At 33.0% G+C, this 27,124-nt stretch overlaps 1 protein-coding gene across 1 annotated transcript in view; it reads right to left on the bottom strand.

Moving 5' to 3' along the window:
* ctnnbl1 (catenin, beta like 1) overlaps positions 1-27,124 on the bottom strand; it is a 59,952-nt gene that overhangs the window by 3,013 nt on the left and 29,815 nt on the right. The window contains exons 12-15 of the mRNA XM_051097383.1: positions 22,524-22,621; positions 18,766-18,846; positions 9,706-9,843; positions 9,544-9,616 (exon numbers count right to left, since the gene is read on the bottom strand). Coding sequence (XP_050953340.1) covers positions 9,544-9,616; positions 9,706-9,843; positions 18,766-18,846; positions 22,524-22,621 — 390 coding nt within the window. The remainder of the gene's footprint in view (positions 1-9,543; positions 9,617-9,705; positions 9,844-18,765; positions 18,847-22,523; positions 22,622-27,124) is intronic.

The raw sequence follows: 27,124 nt of genomic DNA, 5'->3' as shown, positions 1-27,124 counted from the left end.
ATGCTTGTGTGTGCGAATGGTTAATAAAAGATTAATAATATTAAGATATGAAGAAATCTATAAATAGATACAGGGTGAGACAGTGAGAATTCACTCAATGCTAAATGCCACACGTACATACAGTGCAAATAAGATATTATATTTGCAGTTGATTACAATTGAACCTTGTGAGATTGCGATAAATTGAAATGAGTCACAGCCTTTTAGTGACTATATGAAAGCGCTATTTGCTCGTTTTCTAGGCTATAATAAATTAAGAATTTGAAAAAAAGTTTCACTTTACATGCTGCTAACAGGACCAAATGGACAAAAAACCTGTACAGCAGTAGTTTCAGGAGTGACATATATCCTGCATTCTTCATATAAATGTGGGAATCACTTTCGAAAGAGTTTGTTTGCTATCAGGTTTAGGTGCATAGCTTATTTCCACCGCCTCGATGACAGGCAACTGAGGCAGCTATTTCAATTTAGTTGAAAAGTCACTCCTCTTCGTAACATAAGGATCACATCCAACATATGTTGTGATTTTCTGTTCATACATTTCTCCTGTACAGTACAGACATTCCTCCATCTCATCCGTTCTGCTTTTTCAGTCACTCCTGAAAGTTCGCTGCATGTGCAGGGTTTTGTGGCTATTGGTCCTGCATCACGTAAAGCGAAAATTTTATTCAAAATCCGAACTGATTATAGAAAGCGAGCAAATAGCGCTTCCATATAGTCACTAAAAAGCTGTCACTCACTTCAATGTATTGCAATGTCACAATGTTCCGTTATAATCAGTGACGCTCTCAGAACTACAAATATAATATCTTACATTGTATATACATGTGGCGTTTAGTATTAGGTGAATTCTCACTGTCTCACCCTGTGTATATTTATATATTTCTTTATTAATATCTTAACATATTATTATATCTTTTCTTAACCATTTGCACACACAAGCATTATCCGACTCTCCTCCTGACCACAGACGGAGGTTTACAAGCCACTTTTTCCTGCGCTTTTCAGCAAATTCTTGCCTTTCCACACTTATGAACAGCAAATTTTCATACATGATAAAAGATATTTTGTGGTTTCTCGGTTTGACCGATTTGAGCATCCATAAACAACGCAAAACATAGGCATTTTTGAGTTTCTGCTAGTGATTCCTATGGAGAAATATCACTTCCTGCCCTCCAGCTGCATTTCGCGCCACAGTAATGACGTCATGTGCAAACAACCTATATTGTCCAATCCTAACAAACCATACAATACTTCAATGGAAAGATTATTTATTCAGCTTTCAGGTGATTTCACATATGTTGTCAATTCCTGCATTCCCTAGGATCTCAAACCATGACCTTGGTGTTGCTGGCGGCATACTCTACAATTCGAGCTATGGAAAAGCCTGTCTTTAAAATAACGAGCATTGACAAACCGTTCACAATACGACCAGGAACGTGCATTAAAAAAAAAAGCAAATAGGGTCCGTTCTGATTTCATGCTGACTTTAACAGTGTTTTTTGGAAGTGTACACAGTAAGCGGCAAGCGTGTAAAGGTAGACATGCTCTCGGATTAGTTTCTAAGCCCTGCTCAAGCCCTGGGACAGAGGATCAAACCCAATGAAAAATAAATAAATAAATCAATAAGATGGGTTTTTTAAGAAGGAAAAAAAAAGCAAAGTGCCACACTGAAACACAAGCCCGAGGGCTGGAGAAAGCGGCTGGAATAACACAGAGGGAGGATTGGGGGAGTCTGCATGCTGGATGATTTGAGGGGGATTATCCATTATGAGCTCCGAGATGCCGGAAACTTCAGCCCACTGCAGAGGCGCTTCCCACTGACACCAGTACACACAGCTCAAGGTCACGCATGTAAGAGAATGACACACTCCGTATGACTCAAATGTGGCCTTGGAGCGCATCAAGGCTTCTGTAGGCGTTTTCATTTCCGAATTTCGGCAGTACAACACAGTCGCTGCCCAACACGGCAAATGAAACCTGTTTTCACCAGTGATTTCTTGCTTAGCAGCTATTTTCTATCTAGGTAACGGGCATTAGGTTAAACTACAGCAAATTACCAATAAACTCTGACAGTGATGTTAGAAATATTGCTTCTCTGGCTCAAGTCTTACACCAAAAAGCGGTTTAAAAAATAATGCAAAAATGTCTTTAATGTGCATGCAACAAAACAAGACTTTTACTAATGAGATGATTTGTTCATTTAATCAAAAATGAAGAATGCACAACAGTTGGTTTCTGTATGCAAAAATACAATTATTCTCTCCGCTGAGAAATTATAGCCTTCTATTAGTCAATCGTATTTAACAGACACGTTCCAGATAGAATGATAAAACAATAGAAGGATAATGTAGAAAGAACAAAAAATAAAGTGAAACAATATAATGACATACACAGAATGATACACAGGCTGACAGAACAGTAGATAGAACGATAGAAACAAACAAATGATAGAAGTAACAGATGTAGAATGAACAGATAGATAGAACAGCAGACAGAACAATAGATAAACAGACTGACAGAAAACAGATATTGACGACATTGATAGAATGACAGAGACAGACATACAGATACAAAGACAGAATGATAGAATGAAAAAAGGGAGAATTACAGACAAATAGAGAGACAGAATGACAGACGGATAGATATAATGTCAGATAGGTAAAGAGAATGACAGACAGGTAGAGAGACAGAATGACAGACAGATAAAAATGACATAAGAATGACAGACAAGTAGAGACAGAATGACAAATCAAGAAACAGAAAGACAGAAATACAGAGAATGACAGACAGAACAACAGACAAACAGAATGACAGACAAATACGGAGACAAAATGACAGATTTAAGAGATAGATGTGACAGACAGAGAGGCAGAATGACAAGCAAATAGAGACAGACTGACAGACACAAATCAAGAGATAGAATGAGAGACAGAACAAAAGAGATAGAATGACAGACAAATACAGAGACAGAATGACAGACAGATCAGGAGATAGAATGACAGAAAAGGAATGACATACAGAGACAAAATGACAGATAAAGAGACAAAATGACAGATAAAGAGACAGAATAACAGACAGAACAACAGAGAGATAGAATGACAGACAGATCAAGAGAGAACGACAGACAGAATGACAGACAGATCAAGAGATAAAATGACAGACAGAACAACAGAGACAGAATGACAGACAGACAGAACAAACAGACCGAATGACAAATACAGAGACAATGACAGACAGATAGAATGACAGACAGACAGAACAGAGACACAGAACGACAGACAGAACAACAGAGATAGAATGACAGACAGACAGAACAGACAGACCAAATGACAGACAAATACAGAGACAGAATGACAGACAGAGTGACAGAAAGATCAAGAGATAGAAAGACAGACAGAACAACAGACAGACCGAATGACAGACAAATACAGAGACAGAATGACAGACTGATAGATTGACGGAAAGATCAAGAGATAGAATGACCAACAGAACAGACAGACCGAATGACAGACAAATACAGAGACAGAATGACAGACTGACAGAATGACACAAATCAAGAGATAGAATAACAGATAGACAGAACGACAGACAGAGACAGAGACAGAAAGACAGAACAACAGACAGACCGAATGACAAATACAGAGACAGAATGACAGACAGATATAATGACAGACAGATCAAGAGATAGAATGACAGATCAAGAGATACAACGACAGAGAGAGACAAAATGACAGAATGACAGACAAATGCAGAGACAGAATGACAGAGAGACAGAATGACAGACAGATCAAGAGATAGAATGACAGAGACAGTGACATACAAATACAGAGACAGAACGACAGACAGATCAAGAGATAGAATGACAGAGACAGTGACATACAAATACAGAGACAGAACGACAGACAGATCAAGAGATAGAATGACAGACAGGTAGATAGAATGGCAGAAAGATCAAAAGATAGAAAGACAGACAGGTAGAGAGACACAATGACAAACAGAATGACAGACAAATACAGAGACAGAATCACAGACAGAACAAAAGAGACAGAATGATAAAATGACAAAAACGGAACACAAATAGAATGAGGTAGATAGACTGATCAAGAGCTAGCCTGACAGAGAGATCAAGAGATAGAATGACATACAGTTCAAGAGATAGAATGGTAGACAGAACAACAGACAAATACAGAGACAGAATGACAGAGTTTAATGAACACTTTTTAGGCGTCTGTCCAACACTATGAAACGAATCAAAACAATTCGCAGTGTTTTCCTACAGTGCCCTGAAACATTTCCATCCGCCAAACCAGTAAACAAACTGCAATGACAGTTAAACCGCAGAGAAAACGCAACCTGTCTAATTCCTCCTGTAACATTTGTTTTCATTTTTCCTGTGATTGCGTTTAATACCGCCTAAGCACATTTGCCGGGGTGTGAGAGCTGCGGGCAGGCCGTTCTGGCACATGCTCGCCCGTCTGACACGGCCACAGCTGCTATAGAGGCCAGGTGAAAATTTCAATTTCTCACCCAGGCGCAGCGGCCCGGCAGGGGCACAGATCCGGCCCACACCAGCTGCTGGGAGACGCTTTCACACTCTTCCTGCAGCTGAGAGCGATCCCGACCCGCGGCTCACATTAGACCAGTCACATGTCCTCCACAAGCCGCAGGACCAGACAATCTTTGACCACACGTCTGAGGGACACCATGAAAGGTGCCAAATCACAAGAAAGACTTTTACGAGGTTTAAAATTTCAATCCAAGATATGAAAGATGAAAAAAAACTAAATTGTCAAAATATTTAAATGTGCACTACTAAACATGAAAACTATATAGCACTTATTGCAAAGTGGCATAGACAGATAATGCTAATCAGAAAAAGCTATAAATGACCAAGACAGATCATTGCACTGAAGATTAATTACCATATAAATAACTGCGATTAATGATTTAATTCTGTTTTGTTCTTGCTACTTACAGTGTAAATGCATTTTTAGGGGCCAAGCAGCGAAGGTGCGTAGGCACCTATTGTATCCGTTGGCATTTTTATTCTTCTTCTTCCACTCGAGTCTATGGAAGCCCATAGAACCGCTTGTGGGAAAGTTATGAAATTTGGCACACTAATAAAGGACAGTCTCAACATTAACCATAGCAAGTTTGGAGTCTCTAACTCAAACTCTCTAGTGCCACCACTTGTCTAAACTTTCACTCATGTTTATGCTAATAATAAATAATAATAAACATTTTCCTCTAATAAACGCAGAGTCGAATGAACACCAAAATTTAAAATTCTATGGGTCAATATTTTTCACAAATTTTAGTAGTTTAAAAAAAAAAAAGAAAAAAAAAATATTTTTACCAAACTTGGCTCAGACGATCTTCAGCCCATGCTGGCAAAAAGTTATTCTAGTATTCTGGAATTCAAGTTGATTAGTCAAACCGTTCCTGAATAAAGTGTGAACGAATATGACGAAGATAACGCAAAAATGGGTGTGAGGCTCCGTCTCCACAACGCTTCAGCATATTGAGAACAAAATTGGTGTGTGTTATAATAACCATGACCTGAGGCTACCTGCACAGTTTTGGCACAGCGCCACCTAGTGGTCAGGAGATATGAAAAATGGCTATTTTTGCTTATAACTTCTGAATGGTTAGCCCAAAAATCACTAAACTGGTCTCTTTAGATTCAGTGCAGCATGCGCAGTCGAACCACACCCATGATAACGCATCATTTTCCTAAATAAGCAATTTTGGGCACCAGTCATTTCGAATTTAGATGTAAAATGCTACATTTTACAAAAGCATTGGCGTATGTCTGATATATATATATATTTATATGTAGTCGCATATAATATAAATAATAATAATAATAAAAAAAAACAGATTCTCATGATTCATTGCTGCAAAATTATTTATATTTATGTAATTATTTATAATATAATTAATAAATATAAGATTACGATGATGAATTTTGTGCTGACAATTATTTATTTATTATATTTAATTAATACAGATAATAACAAATATTGATACAATTTTTTGATACATAATCTTTGTTTTTTTTTTAACGTGGAACTGGATGTAATATAATAATAAAAATGATAATCAAATAGACCTTTATGATACACTTTAATGCTATGTAAATTGTCCAAATTTCCCAAATGCAGTATGTTTGAATTTAATTATGTTACATGTAAAATACAAACATTTTCGAGAATCTGCAGTAAACAGATAGTTTGAAGTGGCTAAAAATAAGTTAAATGGCTCTCATGTAGCACTCATATCCTAGACACCATTAGCTTACATTAATAGCACCTTCTAAAGAGCAATGCTTACGTCTTTGAACACTCTCGGCCGCCTCTCAAAACGAGCAGCGAGAGCGTCATCTTAACCATTACAGCCTGCGCTTTCATCTTTGTCACCAGCTAAAGCACAGTTCAGGTGGGAACGACTTCCCTCTGATGAATCATTAATGATGAGGAAATGCAGAATTTAACAAGAGCAGAAAGAAAGGGGTTGTGCTTTCCATTAACTGATTTGGGAAAGAAAGCCATCTTATACAGAAAACACAACCAGCAATAAGATATTGGTACTATAAGTGGTTACATATATGTATATGAATGGCTGAATAAAAATGCATTATGGTACTCAATTTTACGTCGCCAGCAAAATTACCACAAATATATGGTCAGTATTTGATCCCGTCAACCAGATATGGGACAAGACAGCTGGAAACCCCGTCCAGACAGCACATTGTTCACTAAAATTTCATAAAAATAAAAATCAAGAGAGTTGGGTTCTTCCCAAGAGAAATACTGGGTGAGGTATGAAAGAGTAGCGTTGGAGAAAAAGAAGGAAAGTCAGCACAAAAGAGCGAGAGAGAAATAGAAAGCTGTCAAGACTTAATCAAGGTGCTCTGGGCTGAAGAGTGGGCGAAGCCGAACAACTCGTATCGGTCAAGAGAGAGAAAGGACGGAGGGGTGGGAGGAAATATAGAGGGAAATACGCCGCCAGCGAGCAGCACTGCAGCGCACAGCAAACCTTTAGCTTTAGCAACAGGGAACCTGTTTCAGCGCTGTGACGCGTGTGCAGATCGCCTGCGGACATGTTTTCGTGAACAGCTTCACATTGTACACCTGATACCTGATGAGAGGTGCTGCTTTATACGCTTTTAGTCTGAGACTGAACTGCTGGGAAAATGCTAGTGAAATCTTCAACATCTAAAAACAGAGAAACTGAAGTGCTGAAGGTTTATAAGTCCTGATAGACGAATATAACGCTCAAAGTGATAAATCAGACAGTTTGAGATTAACAGCATTATACAAATTGGCTGATTGAACAGAAATTTCATAATTCACATTTTCTGGTTCAATCATCTTTGAAACAAGTTGGTAACACTTTACAATAAGGTTCATTAGTTAAAGAATAAGTCCACTTCCAGAACAACAATTTACAGATAATGTACTCGGGGTGTACTTGTCATCCAAGATGGTAATGTCTTTCTTTCTTCAGTCATAAAGAAATTGTGCCTTCAAACGATCCCAAATGCAGTTGTAAATGATCCCATCTGAGGATTAAGGGTCTTATCTAGTGACACGATCTGTGATTTTCATTAAAAAAAAAAATACAATTTAAATACTTTTTAATCTCAAACGCTCGTCTTGTCTTGCTCTTGTTGAACTCTGTGTATTCTGGCTCAAGACAGTTAGGGTATGTCAAAAAATTCCAATCGTATTTTCTCTGTCAACTTCAAAAATCATTTCAAAATCATCCTACATCACTGCAGAAGTACCGACCCAGTCTTTGTAAAGTGAACATGCAAAGAAGATCAAACACCCTTAACAAAAAAGGTAAAACAGCGATATAGGACGATTTTGAAGTTGAGGGAGAACATGAGATGAGAGTTTTTCAACATACCCTAACTGTCATGAACCGGAAAAAAACAAGGTTGGAAAAAGCAAGACAAGACGAGCGTTTGATATTAAAAGTATACAAATTGTATTATTTTTATGAAAATAACCGATCGTTTCGCTAGATAAGACCCTTCTTCCTCGGCTGGGATCCTTTACAACTGCATTTGGGATCGTTTGAAGCCACATTTAAACTGCATTTTGGAAGTTCAAACTCAGGGCACCATATCAGTCCATTATATGCAGAAAAATGCTGAAATGTTTTCCTCAAAAAACATAATTTCTTTATGACTGAAGAAAGAAAGACATGAACATCTTGGATGACAAGGGGGTGAGTACATTATATGTGAATTATTATTGTTCTGGAAGTGAACTTCTCCTTTAACATTAGTTAACTACTTTACTTAACATGAACAAAGAATGAACAATACTTCTACAGCATATTAATCTTAATGTTAATTTCAACATTTACTATTGCATTATTAAAATCAAAAGTTGTGTTTGTTAACATTTGTTTAATGCACTGTGAACTAACATGAACATAAAAATACAGTTGTTTACTGTATTAACATTAACATTTATTAAGTGTAATAAATGCATTGTTCATTGTTCGTTCGTGTTATACAAATGACACCTTATTGTAAAGTGTTGGCAACGAGTTTAATTCATGGTTTTTAAATTAAAATTGAAAATGGTTTTCAACATTTCTCATTTTAATTAAGTTTAACTTAATGTACTAAAATAACTAAAACTAAAAGAAAAATGCATGAAAATTATATAGATATAAATAAATTTTTTTTATAAAAATAACAAAGAAATAATAATACAATTTTACAATTAAATATATAATACTATAACAAATAATATAAAAATATAATAAAATAGAAAAAAACTGAGAAATAAAAATGGATTAAAATATTAAAAAAACAACTCAGTGATACTAAAAAAAACACTGGTTTGATTAAATTTTTAGATTTTTAGATCGTTGTGCTGTCTTCATTTTATGCAAAAAAGCATTGATTTTATGTAAAATATAACATTCATGCACAATATAATATAAAACCTATTCTTATGCAAAATTACATTATATTTATGTTAACCATAAAATATTCTGAAATTTATGTAAGTATTTGGTAACACTTCAGGGACCAATTCTCACTATTAACTAGTTGCTTATTAGTATGATTATGATTAACATATTGGCTGTTTGCTAGTACTTATAAAGCACCTATTCTGACCATATTCTACATCCCTAATCCTATTAAATATCTAAACTTAACTACCGAACTAACTATTAATAAGCAACAAATAAGAAGTTTATTGAGGCAAAAGTCATAGTTAATGGTTCGTTAATAGCGAGAATTGGACCTTAAAATAAAGCGTGATCAAATATTTTACTGTATTACAACAGTAATCAATTTAATGAGAATAAACAGTAAGAACACTGAGAAACATAAAACTCTAAAATGAAGTAAGCCGATGCTTTACGGTAATGAAAATTTTGGTGGAATATGTATGTAATTGTCATGTCACAGTACACAAAAATCCTAAATATAAATATAGCCTTCATTTTATGTATGCAAAGCATATTTTCTCTTTATATGTTGCTTTTGAAAATCATTTGTAATCTTACCTCTCATTATATGACGGACTATTTTGACGGATCCTCCCCTGAGATTGAGGATCTGATGGACTCTCTGTTGTAACTGAAAGAGAAAACATGTTGTTATGTTGCTTCAGCACACAAAATTGAAAACATTCAGCTTCAATCACACATGAAAAGATGCTAATGTACCTGAGGAACACCAGCGTTACAGATCTCTACCATGATGTAACAGAGCAGCTGAAGAACGAAGAGTCCGGCGTCCAGCCGCCGCAGATAAAACTCATCGTCCATCGCGTCGTCAATAATCTCACCACGACGAACCATATCCTAAAAAAAATACGAAAAATGACCGTTAGACACTTTATAATAAACTAGTTGAGTAAAACTGTTAAACTTTGAGGTTGGCTTGAGAAAGTCTAACCTGAAATTTTGAAGCAGTTATAAAAGCTTGAACTTCAAAACTTTAGTACATGTTGCTAACATGATGCTAGCATGTTTCTAGCACAATTAATGTTGTTAACATGAGTAAAGGCGTTTCTAACATATGTAACATGTTGATTTAACATACTGCCAGCCTGTTTTAACATGATTAGCATGGTTTTGGCATGCTGTTAACATGATTAACATGTTGCTAGTTGTGTTTTAACATTTAACATGTTGCTTTAACATTTTGTTAACATGTTTAACACAGTTTGCACAGTGTTAACAAGATTAACATGCTGTCAACATGTTTCTAGCATGATTAACATGTTTGCTAACATGTTTGTAACATGATTATCATGTTGCTAACATGTTTGTGTAATTAGCAAGTTGGTAACATGTTTTAATGTTTTAATGTTTAACATGATTTAACATGTTGCTAGCACGTTTCTAACACAATTAGTATTGTTAACTTGATTAACATGTTAACGTGTTTCTAACATGTTGCTTACATGTTTTAACACAATGATGTTGTTAACATGTATGGTAACATGTTGTTTGTATGATTCGCATGATGCTAACAAGTTTTAATACACTGCTAACATGATTTTGCATGTTGCTAGCATGTTTCTAGCATGATTAACATGTTTGCTAACATGTTTGTAACATGATATACACGTTGGTAACATGTTTGTGTAATTGGCAAGTTGCTAACACGTTTTAATATGGTGTTAACATGATTTAACATGTTGCTAGCATGTTTCTAACACAATTACTAGTGTTAACATGATTAACATGTGTTAATGTGTTTATAAGGTGTTGCTTACATGTTTTAACATGATTATGTTGGTACCGATGTTCGCATGATGAGCATGCCGCTAACATGTTTTAATACATTGCTATATGATTTAACATGCTGTTTGCATGTTGCTAACATGATTTAACACACCGTATGTTGCTAACATGATATTGCACGTTGTTACCATGAATTAGCATGTTGCTAGCATTAAGTATTGCTGGTGACAGATGGCTTAAATACTCCTTTTTGTGCAAAAGTTTTGACCCCCTCAATGAAAGTCTATGAGACTTTTCATGGCTTTTATCGTCCGTATACCAAAAATCATAAGTAAGATCAGTTAAAAAAAAAAAGATATAGCAACCCGAGTCACACCAGTCTGAAGTTCTGACCAGAGTTGGGTGGTTGTAGCTTGCAAGCTCTAGGATGAGATACAGTCCAAATTTAGTCTTCGAAGAAGCAGCGGATTAAATAGAAGGTCAGTACATTGACTTTCTCAAGCCAACCTAATAAATGCATATTGATTAGCAAGAAAAATCACATGCAGTGATTGATACGCAGCGTCATGCATGTTAAAAAGGCTGTGGATAATGATCTCAGATCACTTCAAAAAGGCTGATTTTTCACACACTGCAGCATTTCAGCACCTGCAGCTGAATCTAAAGGGACAAAGACGTTTGGCATTTGTTGAGTGCCATAATTGCGGCGATTGACACTGGCCTCTCTCCAGGGGATTTCAATCTTTTCGAGCATAAAACGCTGGCAAGCGCACACGTGTGCGAGCGTGCACGAGCAGAAAGGCTTGTGAACACAAAGGGAACGCCGCAGGAACAGCAGGCTGGCGAGAGCTGGCCGTCACGGACTGCTGAAGACACACAGAACGCGGCTCTGATCGCGGCGAGAGGCTTTCTGAGAGATCCGGGCTCAATTGTGCCAAAACCATTCAGACGTTTTCCAAAAAATCAGGACAGGTTGAATCACACTCAATGGAACTCATGACAGGATGTGATTTTGTCCATTAAAAATGGTTTGTATGGAGAAAAGTGGGATTTTTTAACAGGACGTGCAGGATGGAGGTCAAGTTCACCTTGCAGAGCGTCTCAGTAGTGGCCTTTTGTGATTATTGCTGCAAGCATTCATCACTATAGCTCAAAAAGTAGAGCATGAAGCTAGTAACGCAAGGTCATGGGTTCAATTCCCAGGGATGCATGAGCTTATAAAATGAATGCACTGAATGCAACGCAAGTTGCTTTGGATAAATCATCCGTCAAACGCATAAAAGTAAAGCTTTACTAAATGAATTGCAATGTGTTAACCATTTAGTTTCCAGAGAGGCTGAATTGCCTATAAAAGCAGGCAAACACAATGATTCAAAAGCTATTTGGCCATTGGTTAGCATTAAGGTGGCACAAGTTATTCACATTTTGATAAAACATTAAAGAGACAAACTTTTATTTATTTAAAATACCAAATCAAGAAAACTAAGATCAGGAACATGTCAATGTTTAATTGAAATAATTTATCTGTAAAGTATTTCATTATTATTTTATAAGAAGAATTTATTTGCAGTAAAGTATATAGGGTATATGTTAACTTTATAAGTTAAATACAGTATATATGCATGATTTCAATTATGCATATATAAGCATACTAATTTAATACATTATAGATAAAAACAATTATAATATATTATATATAATATTGTGTGTGTGGCATGTTTTAACAATGTATATTTTTAATATCTGAAGTATTTTCAAAAGTTTTAATAATGGTTATTTTAATAATTAATGATTGTAATTATTATTAATTATTTATTAGTTTATAAAACTAATAATAAATATACACATACAAATATACTGAAGCACTTCTAACAGCTTAATGAAAAATAAAATATAAAAATAATTATTTTAAAAAAAATGTATATTTTAAAGAAAAATTTCAAATATTTTAATAATTGTTAGTTTAATAATTATTAATGATTTTTAAATATTTTAAAATAATATTTTAAAGAAAAATATTTTAAATACACACAGTTTACTGAAACAGTTTAATGAAAAATATAATATATCAAATATAAAACATAAAAATATAATATTGTGTGTATGTGTGTCCATGAAGCATATTTTGAAAAATGAAAGAAAATATTTTGAAAAATTTTCAAATAATTTGTAGATTTTAAATAAAATTGTCAAATATTTTAATAACCGTTATTTTAATTATTAATGCTTTTTCAATTATTTTAAATTAATATTTAAAAAATATATATTTTAAATATGTAAAATACATACAGTTTACTGAAACAGTTTAATGAAAAATATATAAAATATAAAACATTGATATATAATATTGTGTGTCCATAAAGCATATATTTAAAAATGTATAAAATGTTCAAATATTTTAATAACCATTATTTTAATAATTATTAATGATTTTCATTATTTGTTAATTTTATATATATATATATATATATATATATATATATATATATATATATATATATATATATTATATAAAAAGATATAAAAGATTTATATAAAAGATTTTATATTAATATTTATATTTGGATTTTATATATATATATATATATATATATATATAGTAAAATTTTGATGAAAGATTAAAATTACAATAAATGATGTTCTTAAAATAATGTTTACTGTATACTGTAATGTGTAATGTATTAAAAAGGTAAATATTTTTCAGGCTGATTTAAGGAATTTTAGTTCATACTCAAGGCTGATTTAGAGTGCCAAAAAAAAAAAAAAAAGTATGTTCGTCATCATCACGCCGTCAGAACAGGCTGTTTCGATCTTTCGCAGGCGTTATTCGAGTCTCATTACAGAGGTACAGCCTTCGGCAAGTCAATTACACGAGTGCAAATAACAAGCGGCTTCACCCCCGGGAAACAGAGCGATTTTTAGTCACTTCCTGTTGGAGAACTGCAGGCTGGCACAGGTGTTAATATGACAGGCAGAACAAAGCAGCGCCGGGACCTGTGATTGAGTCTCACGGGACACGCCGAGACTAAATTAATCCGAGCACACCCTGCCAACACGTCCTCCGCGGATCCTTTCGAGATTTCCCAAAGAGCCGTGCATGTGTGCGCTTGCGGGGCGCTGCGGCAAAAACGAGAAGAGCAGAAGACGAGCAGACCGAACGCGGAGGGGGTTTATGGGGGTCTGTGTTTAGGAAATGCAATTCGGAGAGAATTTGTAGCTGTCATTAGGCAGTAAAAGGAGGCGAGACGGGTTCACATGAGCGCGGCGCTGACAGCACTCCGAGGCGTTTTTAAACAAGGGCTCTGCTATGGGTGATATACTTTTATAGCGCTCGGAGAAAGCCGCGAACGCTGTTCCATCTGGAGGGAGTGCTGCTGCGCTCAGTCGACGGGCGCGAAACAAGAGCAGACATTTCCACAGTCATATTCCTGTCACTGCTTCTGAGAGACGATTTATAGGCCTCTGAAGAAAACGCAGAGCAGAAAGTCAGATAAGGTGGATGGGAAACACACACACACTCTCACACAGGAGACAGATTTAAATCGACACACCTGCACAAAGACCTGAAACAAGAGCTGAGCGGCATATTGAACATTTACAAAACGCTCTGTGGTTTTGCTGGTCATGTAAAATTGCAGCAACAAGCAACACCATTAAAAATACAATTTTAAAACATCCCTGCCAAATCGATATTTCTTCCCCAAATAAATAAAAAATAAATGATATATACTCACACAAACTACCAGTCAAAAGGTGATTTTGATTTTTATCATTTTTCAAAGAAGTCTCTTCTGCTCAACTAGCCTGCATTTATTTGATTCAAAGTACAGCAAAGACAGTAAAAATTTGAAATATTTTTAATATTTAAAACAACTGTTTTCTATTTGAATATATTATAAAATGGAATTTATTCCTGTGATCAAAGCTAAATTTTCAGCATCATTACTCCAGTCTTCAGTGTCACTCAAAAAGTGCCATTCAAAAGCCTAGAGTCAGTATATTTTTATTTTATTTTTGAAAGAATTTTTGAAAATTAATAGGTTTTATTTAGCAAGAATGCTTTAAATTGATTAAAAAATGATAAAGACATTTATAACGTTACAAAAGATTTCTATTTCAAATAAATACTGTTCTTCTGAACTTTCTATTCATCAAAGAAACCTGAAAAAAAAAAATTCTACTCAGCTGTTTTTAACATAAAAAAATAAATAAATAAATAAATAATAATAATAATAATAATAATAATAATAATAATAATAATAATAAATGTTTTTTGATCAGAATATTAGAATGATTTCTGAAGGATCATGTGACTGGAATAATTATGCTAAAAATGTAGCTTTGATCACAGGAATAAATTTCATTTTAAAATTTATTATTTTTATATTATTTTTAATAGTAAAAATATTTCACAAATTTACTGTTTTTGCTGTACTTTGGATCAAATAAACGCAGGTTGGTGAGCAGAAAAGACTTTTTAAAAAACATTAACCATCTTACTGTTCAAAAACTTCTGATATATGAAATTATTTATGGGTTGCCAAGTTGGAAAGAATAAGTAACCCTCCGGGCCGAAAACGTATCGATTTCTGATTTACACTCTTGAAATCTGGCAACCGCAGCCATAACAGCTCGTGGAAGCTTGTTACCAATAACTTTTCATTCATTAAAGAAACCTGAAAAAATTCTACTCAGCTGTTTATAATAATAATAATAATAATAATAATAATGTTTTTTTGAGCAGCAAATCAGAATATTAGAATGATTTCTGAAGGATTGTGTGACTGGAGTAATGATATTAAAAATTTAGCTTTGAAAACAGGAATAAACTGCATTTTAAAATATATTCAAATATAAAACAGTTTTTTTAAATAGTAATTTTTTTTTTAATTTTTAACATTTTTGCTCTACTTTGGATCAAATAAATGCAGGGTTGGTGAGCAGAAGTAATTAGTAATCAAGTAATTATTTATGGTTGCAAGGTTGGGAAGAATAAGTAATCCTCAGGGCCGAAAATGTATCGATTTCTGATAAAAACTTTGATTGGCGGATTTAGATTCTTGGAATCTGGCAACCATAGCCATGAAAGCTTGTGGAATCTTATTACCAATGCAAGATAATTAAGCTGAAATGCCAAATTAAGATGAAACGTTTTCAGTATTTAAAAAAAAAAAGAAAAAAAAAAAAAAAAATGCAGATCATGATCACGATTAAAGTCCGATTTATCAGGCAGTTTTGCATCTTGCAATAAATCCACTTGACAGTGGCTGTTTGACTAAAAAACTCAAGATACACTACCGTTCAAAAATATGTCAGTATTTTTTTTTTTAAATTAAATGTTTTAAAATTCATATTTTTATTCAGCAATTAAAAAAAAACACATTAAATTGGTCAGAAGTGTCAGTAAAGACATTTATAATGTTGCAAAAGATTTCTATTTTTTTTAAATGCTGTTCTTTTGAATCATTAAACCGTTTCCACAAAACTAATGGGCAGCACAACTGCTTTCAACACTGATAATAATCAGAAATGTTTCTTGAGCACAAATCAGCATATTAGAATAATTTCTGAAGGATCATGTAACACTGAAGACTGGAGTAATGATGCTGAAAAATCAGATTTGATCACAGGAATAAATTACATTCTACAATATATTCACATAGAAAATGGTTATTTAAATTGTAAGAATATTTTTCAATTTTACTGCATTTTTGATCAAATAAATACAGCCAAGATGAGCAGAAGAGACTTCTTTCAAAAACGTTGTACTGACTTCAAACTTTTGAACAGCATTGTATATATCAAATAGGCTCAAAACTAGATATGATTCACCCAGCCCAAGCTGAAACATCCCTGAAACCATCTTGAACACACACGCACACATTAGGATGGATGAGACACGAGCTGCAGGAGTCCACATCAGTGCCCAGATCACATCCTCAACATACACACGCCAATATCCTCCAGCGCACTCACACACACACACACGCACACTATAATCACACACATGCACACACAAAGTGCAGTCTACCCCACAAACACACAGAGATGTTTGCTAATGAAATACAGTTGCACAATGTGGAATAACCACCCAACCTGACAATTATCATCAATTAGCATCTGTCTTTAATCATCTCCACGTTAATTATTGCTGGTTGCGACCCCACAACTTATATAATGAGAGCTACGGCTCTAAAACCTGTTTGGATGAGACACGTTGGGAGCGACTGTAAAAAGCCTTTAAATACACACTGCACGCCAGTTAAACTCTGCATTAACAAACCAAGTCACAAAACCTTGAAAATTATTTATGACTAGCATTAATCTTTTTAATAATAATGAAAACAACAGCAATAATAATAATAATACTAATATCATCACCATCATCATCATCATCATCATTATTATTATTATTATTATTAATAATAATAACAATAATAGTAATAATAATAATAATAACAACAATAGATCATTTTGAAACAATGTGTAAGATTATCAAACTTGGAATTTTGCAAATGTTGGCACTAACAATGCTAATAATAATAATTGATAATAGATAGTTTTAAAATTAATATGCGATAACAATAAAAATGTATTAGTAATAAAAATAGTAACAGATCATTTTAAAATAATATGCATTATTATAGTATGGAATTTTACAAATGTTGGCATTCACAATGCTAATAATAAATGATAACATTATTAAACAATTAATATGCAATAACAATAAAAGTGCATTAATAATAATAATAATAATCATCATCTTAAAATAATTTGCATTGTCATATTTGGAATTTTGCACATGTTGGCATAATAAATTATAAGATATTATTTTAAAATTAATATGCAATAATAAAAATGTAATAATAATAATAACAGTAATAGATCTTTTTAAAGTAATATGCAATACTATTATTTGGAATTTTGCAATTATTGGCATTCGCAATGCTAATAATAAAAATGATAATAGATTATTTTTGAATTAATATGCAATAACAACAAAAATGTATTATTAATAAAAATAGTAACAGATCATGTTAAAATATGCAATATTATCATATATGGAATTTCACAAATGTTGGCATTCACAATGCTAATAAATGATAAGAGATTATTTTAAAATGAATATGCACTAACAATAAAATGTTTTAATAATAATAGTAATAGATCTTTTTTTAAATAATATGCAATACTATCATATATGGAATTTAGCAAATATTGGCATTCACAATGCAAATAATAAATTATAATAATAGAATATTTTAAAATTAATTTACAATAATAATAAAAATGCATTTTGTTATGCATATTAATTTAACAATAATCGATTATCATTGTGAATACAAACATTTGCAGAATTCATGCATTCATGAATGCATGCATTCACAACGTTAATAGTACATGAAAATGAGAGATTTTTTTTTTTTTTTTTTTTTGACAGTAATATGCAATAATATTATATTAGGAACATTATCATATTTGGAATTATGCAAATGCTTTTCAGCATTTTTGCGAAAATATATGAAATTTATTTATGCATTTATTTTTTACACACTTCTTGCATATGGATTTTCCAAAAATCTGTTTATTATTATATAAATAACTATCTTTATTATTATTATTGAGATAAGAAATCTTAGTAATATAAGAGAGCATTATAATTTTCCAGGACGCAAAAAAGCAGTAGTGAGTAGTGAGAACATATTTGAAGTATTTGAATCAGTGTTTTACTGCCAACACGAGTTGTTCGAGATGTTACGTTTTTAATGGAGCAAGACCAACCCAACAATGAGGTTTTGTTTGGGTGTTTGTCAAGCTGCAACTACACAGACTCCTGATGAGAAAGTGCGTGCGAATCAGCACTCAGCGTAAAAGTTTAACAGCGTTCGGTTTAAAAGGCGAGCAAAGCGTCCGACCCGCAGATCCCACAGTGACGTTTGAGTCTGGTAGGTCTGCTCTTATCTTCGCACACAGATCTGCCCTCGCCGAGGAGATACTGCCAATCAAGCGTGAATGTGTGTGCGTGAATCTTACGTGCTTCTCTCCTTCGATCCTCTTGTCTGCGAGCTGAACGGCTTCCAGGTACTTAAAATGCAGCTCCATGAGTCTGTCAACCTGCAGAAAGAGGGTGAGCGCGTTACAAATGCACCAAAACACACCAGAGATGTGCTTTAGGACCCGAATTTGCGTTTATGTGAATGATTTTCATATTTAACTGCGGCGAACGAGACGAATGCCGGCCGTGTTATTTAAAGACAAGCAGAGGCATTCGTCATCCTCTTTCGAGCAATTCCTGTGACAATCTGAAGATGAACAGAAGTGAGGCATGACGCCCATATGGCCGAAATCTTTTAGCTCGAGAAACTACCAATAATGCACTGCTGCTGTCAGAGTGATGAAACAGGCCCCGGCAGGACTGTGAGGGTTATTTTAAGAGTAGTGACTGCTGAGCGATAACGGCACACGTGTCCGTCCAGGTGATGTATGGAGACCCCCGACGGAGACTAAAGGAGACGTATAACGCAGGACACGGGAGAAAACGGCACGAACGCCGCTGAGACAGTCCAAACAACACCGGCGTGAAACATTATTAAACTGATGCATGACTGAACGACACAAAGAGAGAGAGAGACACACAGAGAAAGCAAGAAAGAAAGCCAAGAAAACAAGCGAAAGGAAAGAAACTAGCCAAAATGAGAGAACAAAAAACCAACAGACAAGAGCAAGACAATAGAGCAGGAAATAAAGAAACTAAATAAACAAAAGAATAAATGAAAATGGGTAACAAACCAAACTTTATATTAAAAGAGCAACAGACTGAAATTAATGAATAAAACAAATTAACGAACAAAAGGTCAAAATAAGAAATAAGAAATGGAAAAAATGAACAAACAAAAACAAGAGAAAGAACAAAAAGAAACCAGCAAGAGTGAACAAAACATCAAAACTAACAACGCAAAATTAAATAGAGAGTAACAAAGAATGAAAAGAGCAAGTAAAACAGCAAGAAATGAACACTAAACGAAAGAACAACTAAAAGAAAATGGATGAACAAAGAAAAAACTAAAAATAAGTGAAGAGATAAAAAAGAACAACCAATAAATAAACTAATGGGCAAACAAACAGACATAAGAAGAAATAGAAAGAACAAAAATCAACAAACACAAGCAAACAAAATGGCAGGAAACAAGGAACACCAAACGAAAGAACAAACAAAAGAAATGGAAAGAATTAACCAAAAACAACCAACGAATGCAAGCAAAACAAAAAGGCAGGAAAGAATAAATATATAAATATAAATCTCTCTCTCTCTCTCTCTCTATATATATATATATATATATATATATATATATACACACACACACACACACACATAAACATACACAAATTTAGGAAAGAATTAAAACAATTAAAAATAAATAAATTAAAAGAACCAACAAGAGCTAATGAAACAAAACAAAAGGCAGGAAATAAAGAACACCAAACAAAAGAGCAACCAAAATATGGATGAAAAAGCAACAAAATGAAAAAAAAAGAAAAAAAAAAGAAATAAACTAATAATCGAACAAATGGACAAACAACGACACCAAACAAAAGCACAAACAAAAGAAGAAATTGAAAAAATTAACCAAAAACAACCAACGAATGCAAACAAAACAAAAAGGCAGGAAAGAAAAAAAAAAACAAAATAAAATGAAAAGAACCAACAAGAGCTAACGAAATAAAACAAAAAGGCAGGAAATAAAGAACACCCAAACAAAAACAAAAAAACAACCAAAAAATTGATGGAAAAGCAACAAAATGAAAAAAAAGGAAGAAATAAACTAATAATCAAACAAATGGATAAACAAAGAAATAGAATAACAAAAACCAACTAAAAGCCAACAAAACAGCAGGAAAACAAAACAAAATGGATGAACAAAAAAAAACTGAAAAGTGAAGAAATCTATAAATAAATAACACTAAAGGGCAAACAAATGGACAAAAGAAGAAATAGAAAGAACAAAAATCAATAAACACAAGCAAACAAAATGGCACAAAACAAAGTACACCAAACAAAAGAAGAAATGGAAAGAATTAACCAAAAGCAACTAACAAATGCAATAAAAACAAAAACGCAGGAAAGAATACAAAATAAGCAAAAAAAAAAAAAAAAAAAAAAGAAAGAACAAAAATAAAGAACAAAAAGAAACCAACAAGAGTGAACAAAACAACAAAGTGACAAAACAAAAAGAAATAAAGAGCAACAAAGAATGAAAAGAAGAGCAACAAGAGCAAACAAAATGACAGGAAATAAAGAACACCAAACAAAAGAGCAACTAAAAAGAATGGAAAAAGCAACAAACTGAAAGAAATAAACTAATAAAACAAATGGACAAAGAAACAATAACAAAAACCAACAAACAAAAGTAAACAACAGCAAAAACACCAACTGAAACAACAAAAATGGATGAACAAAAACTGAAAAATAAGTGAAGAAATAAAAAAAATAAATAAACGAATGGACAAAAGAAGAAATAGAAAGAACAAAAATATACAAACGCGAACAAACAAAATGGTAGGAAACAAAGAACATCAAACGAAAGTACAAACAAAAGAAGAAATGGAAAGAATTAACCAAAAACAACCAACGAATGCAAACAAAACAAAAAGGCAGTAAAGAATAAAAAAAAAAAAAAAAAAAAAAAAAAAAAAAATACAAAAAGGCAGAAAATAATTAAAAAAAATAAAATACAATGAAAAGAACCAACAAGAGCTAACGAAACAAAACAAAAAGGCAGGAAATAAAAAACACCAAACAATTTTTTTTTTTTGAAAAAAACAACAAAATGAAAAAAAAAAAAAAAAAAAAAGGAATAAACTAATAATCAAACAAATGAACAAACAAAGAAATAGAATAACAAAAACCAACAAACAAAAGCAAACAAAACAGCAGGAAAAAAGAAAATGGATGAACAAAAAAAAAAAAAAAAAAAAAAAAATCTAAAAATAAGAAATCTAAAAATAAATAACACTAAAGGACAAACAAATGGACAAAAGAAGAAATAGAAAGAACAAAAATCTACAAACAAGCAAAAAAGCAAAAAAGTAAATATAAGTGAAGAAATTAAAAAAAACAACTAATAAACAAACTAATGGGCAAACAGACAAAAGAAGAAAAAGAAAGAACAAAAATAAACAAACACGAGTGAACAAAATGGCAGGAAACAAAGAACACCAAACAAAAGAAGAAATTTTAAATCACAATACATTTCTTTTAAATGTTTTGTGAAAGACCTTTATCTTAAGTTTGTAAAATGTAATTTATATTTTACAATAACTAGGGCTGTCGATTTAACATGTTAATCTGTTTAATTAGTTGTGGAAAATAACAATTAAGATATTTTAATGCAATTAACACAACCAGTCCCAGCCTAGACTTACATAGGTCATCTCATACCATCATTTCACACCGTTCATTGGTAACGAACATTAACTGCCACATCGACTAATTAATTAAATAAAAAATTTTAATTGCTTGACAGCCCTAATAGTAACTTATTAACAAGTACAACAACTTATAACCAAGACGTCCATGTTTCTAAAATAATTTGACTTTATGCTCATATCAAATTAAGTCATAAAGCACCACAGCATGTTCTGATTGAACATCAGAAACAGTCTATATTATCTTTATGGCAGCATTAAACCCATCTGCCAGCGAACTCTCCCGAAGCGCTCTTTTGTCGTCACTCCGCCATATTTAGCAGCAGAAGATAATAAAGCAGTACCGTCAGCTGTCTTATTTTTACCTTCTCGCAGTCGTTCTCTGTGAACTTGCTGAGGAGACGACTTCTCTGCTGCCCTTTGAGGTTCCTCAGCATGGAGGCGATGATGGAGCACACATGCTCTGCAAGAAGAAAACAAGGCTTTAGTGTCCTGATTTAACACACTCGTGTCATCCATTCACCTTAAGTGAAGTAAAAGCAGCAAGCAATGAGTGGGAGGTGACAAGAAGAAACTGGACGCAAAACGACAGGCTGAACACAAGAGATTAGATGTCCTCGGTTCATATAAGTTCTCCTGCTGTTTTAAAAGTATGTTTTGAAGTTTCTCTTGTAGCTGTCAGAGTGATTGCAGCCGATTTTCGCTAAAGAAACTGCAGAACAAACCTGAATATGAGAGTTCGAGTTATAAAACACATTTTTATTGCTCTTTTTGCAGTCTGGGTGAGCTCAATCCAGACTTTTCTTATGTGTATATTACCTCTGAATCACTTTTATGAAGCTTGTGGGGTTTATAAACAACCGAGAGAAGGGCTGGTAAGATTTCTTCATGTTCTGCTCACCAAGATGGCATTTATTTGATTAAACATACAGTAAAAACAGTAAAATTGTGAAATATGTTTACAATTCAAAATTGCTGATTTCTATGAGAGAGACATATGATAAAATTTAATTTATTCCTGTGATCAAAGCTGAATTTTAGCATGATTACTCCAGTCTTCAGTGTCACATGATTCTTGGGAAATAATTCTAATATTCTGATTTGCTGCTCAAAAACACATTTCTGATTATTTTATTTTTCAGAATTCTTTGATAAATAAAAAGTTAAAAAAAAAAAAAAAAAAAAAAAAACAGCATGCCACTTTTGAAAAATTTTTGTTTTTCGTTTTTTTTTTTTTTTTTAACAACTACAACTTTCTCTTGCAGTTGTCAGTGACTGCAGCCGATTTTCGCTCCTGATCAAAAGTGGTGCAGAAGTGACAGTGAAGTTGACTTGGGGAAACTGCAGAACAAACTTGAATATGAGAGTTTGAGTTATAAAACACATTTTTAGTGCTCTTTTTGCAGTCTGGGTAATTTCAATCCAGACTTTTCTTATGCGTATATTGCCTTTGAATCACTTTTATGAAGCTTGTGGGGTTTATAAACTACAGAGAGAAGGGTTGGTAAGATTTCTTCATGTTCTGCTCACCAAGATGCCATTTATTTGATTAAAAATACTGTTAAAACAGTAAAATTGGGAAATATTTTTACAATTCAAAACAGTTGATTTCTATGCGAGTATATGCTAAAATGTAATTTATTCCTGTGATCAAATCTGAATTTTTAACATCATTACTCCAGTCTTCAGTGTCACATAATCCTTCAGAAATCATTCTAATACGCTGCTCAAGAAACATTTCTGATTGTTATCAATGTTGAAAACAGTTGTGCTGCTCAATATTTTTGTTGAAAGCGTGCTAGATTTTATTTTTCAGAAAGTTCAAAAGAACAGCATTTATTTAAAATAGAAACCATAACATTATAAATGTCTTCACTGCCACTTTTGATCAATTTTCATCTACTTGTTTTTTTTTGTTGTTTTTTTTTTAACAACTACAACTTTCTCTTGCAGTTGTCAGTGATTGCAGCCGATTTTCGCTCCTGATCAAAAGTTGTGCAGAAGTGACAGTAAAGTTGACTTGGGGAAACTGCAGAACAAACTTGAATATGAGAGTTTGAGTTATAAAACACATTTTTAGTGCTCTTTTTGCAGTCTGGGTGAGCTCAATCCAGACTTTTCTTATGCGTATATTGCCTTTGAATCACTTTTATGAAGCTTGTGGGGTTTATAAACTACCGAGACAAGGGTTGGTAAGATTTCTTTATGTTCTGCTCACCAAAATGATTAAAAACACCATAAAAACCGTAAAATTGGGAAATATTTTTACAATTCAAAATAGCTGATTTCTATGTGAGTATATGCTAAAATGTAATTTATTCCTGTGATAAAAGCTGAATTTTTAGCATCATCAGTCTTCAGTGTCACATGATCCTTCAGAAATCATTCCCATATGCTGATTTCCTGTTTAAAAAAACATTTCTGATTATTATCAATGTTGAAAACAGTTGTACTGCCCAATACTTTTGTTGAAACTGTGATAGAATTTATTTTTCAGAAAGTTCAAAAGAACAGCATTTATTAAAAATAGAAACCATAACATAAATGTCTTCACTGCCACTTTTGATCAATTTTTATCTACTTCCTTTTTTTGTTTCATAGAAAGCCTCCACACAGCCAAAAGTTATAATTTACTTAAAAACATAAAAGGAGAAATTGCAGAGAAAGTGGTGAGCGAGTCTCTGACTGCCTTAGATAAATGCTGCAAATGGAAAACACGAGGCTGCACTAAAAGCTTTAATGAACGTGGAGTGAAGTGCATGAAAGTCTTCACGCACTGATGTCGCCTATAAAAACACACTAATGAAGAAGCATTAGAGCCGAGCGAAATGACATGCAACAAGACATCAGACACAACCACAAATCTGATCTGAAGCCTTGTTTTCCTTCAAACGGGAATGTACGGTAAGAACGAGTCTATCATACACGACTCCGGGAGTCTAAAAGAGGTAAATGACTACTTATTAAAGGAGAAGTTCACTTCCAGAACAAAATTTTACAGATAAATTACTCGCCCCCTTGTCATTCAAGATGTTTATGTCTTTCTTTCTTCAGTCGAAAAGAAATGATGTTTTTTGAGGAGAACATTTCAGGATTTCTCTCCATATAGTGGACTTCTATGGCGCCAGTGAGTTTAAATGTCCAAAATGCAGTTTAAATGCAGCTTCAAAGGGCTCTAAACGACCCCAGCTGAGGAAGAAGGGTCTTATCTAGCAAAAAATTACATTTCATATGCTTTTTAACCTCAAATGTTTATCTTGTCTAGCTTTGTGATGTGCATATGTAGTCTGTGTATTCCAGGTCAATACAGTTAGGGTAAGTCAAAAAATTCCCATCTCATTTTCTCCTTCAACTTTAAAATCGTCCTACATTGCTGCAGAAGTTCCGACCCAGTGTTTACAAAGTGAACATGCAAAGAATATCAAATGGCCTTTACAAAAAACAAAAAAAACAAAAAAACAGCGATGTAGGATGATTGGAGGAGAAAATGAGATGGGAGTTTTTAGACGTACCCTAACTGTCTTGAACCAGAATGCACTGACTATGCATGCACATCGCACAGCTAAAGACGAGCATTTGAGGTTAAAGGAGAAGTCCACTTCCAAAATAACAATTTACAAATAATTTACCCACCCCCTTGTCATCCAAGATGTTTGTGTCTTTCTGTCTTCGGTCATAAAGAAATTATGGTTTTTGAGGAAAGTATTACCTCAAAAGTAAAGTGTAAAGTGGTAAAGTGAACATGCAAAGACTAAAAAAGTTTAAGTAAGTCAAACGCTGTTTACAAACAAAAAGGTACAACGATGTCGGACGATTCTGAAGTTGTAGGAGAAAATAAGATGGAGTTTTTCGCCATTCTCTACATTTTTTAGCCGGAATACACAGACAATGAACTTAGACGTGATTCGTAGTAGTGATGGGGAGTTCGGATCATTTTACCGACTGAGTCTCGTTCAGCAAAATGAGCGAATCTTTTTTCAAGTCACTTCAAGTCACTAATTTTGGCAAAATCAGTGTCACGTGACAGCCCCATAAGATGAACGAACGACTCGAAAAACCCGAAGACTCGAAACAGGTGAACTAATTCCAGTACTAAACCTAATAGGATGTTGCAATTTATACATTATAATTAAAACACATTATACACATATACACAATTAATTATTAAATAGAATTAATTAAACAATTATTTATAATTTTAAAAAAATCACAAATAAGTTTGAAAATATGATTGAAACTATGTAATTAATCAAAAATATTGCATATATGATAAAAAAAAATTGTTTTTTTAATGCAAAAATTAATTTATAAATTAAATATCATTAGTAAAATATTATTAACTTATAATAATATTATACACGTATGCAAATAAATTTAAATAAAACAAAATTAAAGAAAATATTAATTTATAAATTGGAATTACTAAAATATACAATACACATATACACATATGCAAATTTAAAAAATAGAAATTAATAACAGAATTTTAAATAAAAATTACACATATAATAGCATTACTTAAAAAGGGTCTTATCCAGCGAAACAATGGGTTATTTTCTAAAATAATATGTATATATATATATATATATATATATATATATATATATATATATATATATATATATATATATATATATATATATATATATATACACATACATACATACATACATACATACATTACACTTACACATGCTTTTTGACCTCAAATGCTCATCTTTGTATTGACGCGGATTACACAGAGAACACATTATCACATTATTATTTTTTAAGAAAATACAATCGTTTAGAGCCCCTTGAAGCTGCATTTAAACTGCATTTTGGAAGTTCAAATTTACAGGCACCATAGAAGTCCACTATATGGAGAAAAATTCTGAAATGTTTTCCCCATAAAACTATTTCTTTACGACTGAAGACAGAAAGACATCAGGACAGAACATCCTAAAAATTAACCAAAAATGTACTC

The sequence above is a fragment of the Labeo rohita genome, chromosome 23 (genome assembly GCF_022985175.1).
Source record: "Labeo rohita strain BAU-BD-2019 chromosome 23, IGBB_LRoh.1.0, whole genome shotgun sequence".
NCBI classification, from domain to species: Eukaryota; Metazoa; Chordata; class Actinopteri; order Cypriniformes; family Cyprinidae; genus Labeo; species Labeo rohita.
The sequence above is the reverse complement of the archived record's forward strand: the minus strand, read 5'-3'. Positions and strand labels throughout refer to the sequence as shown.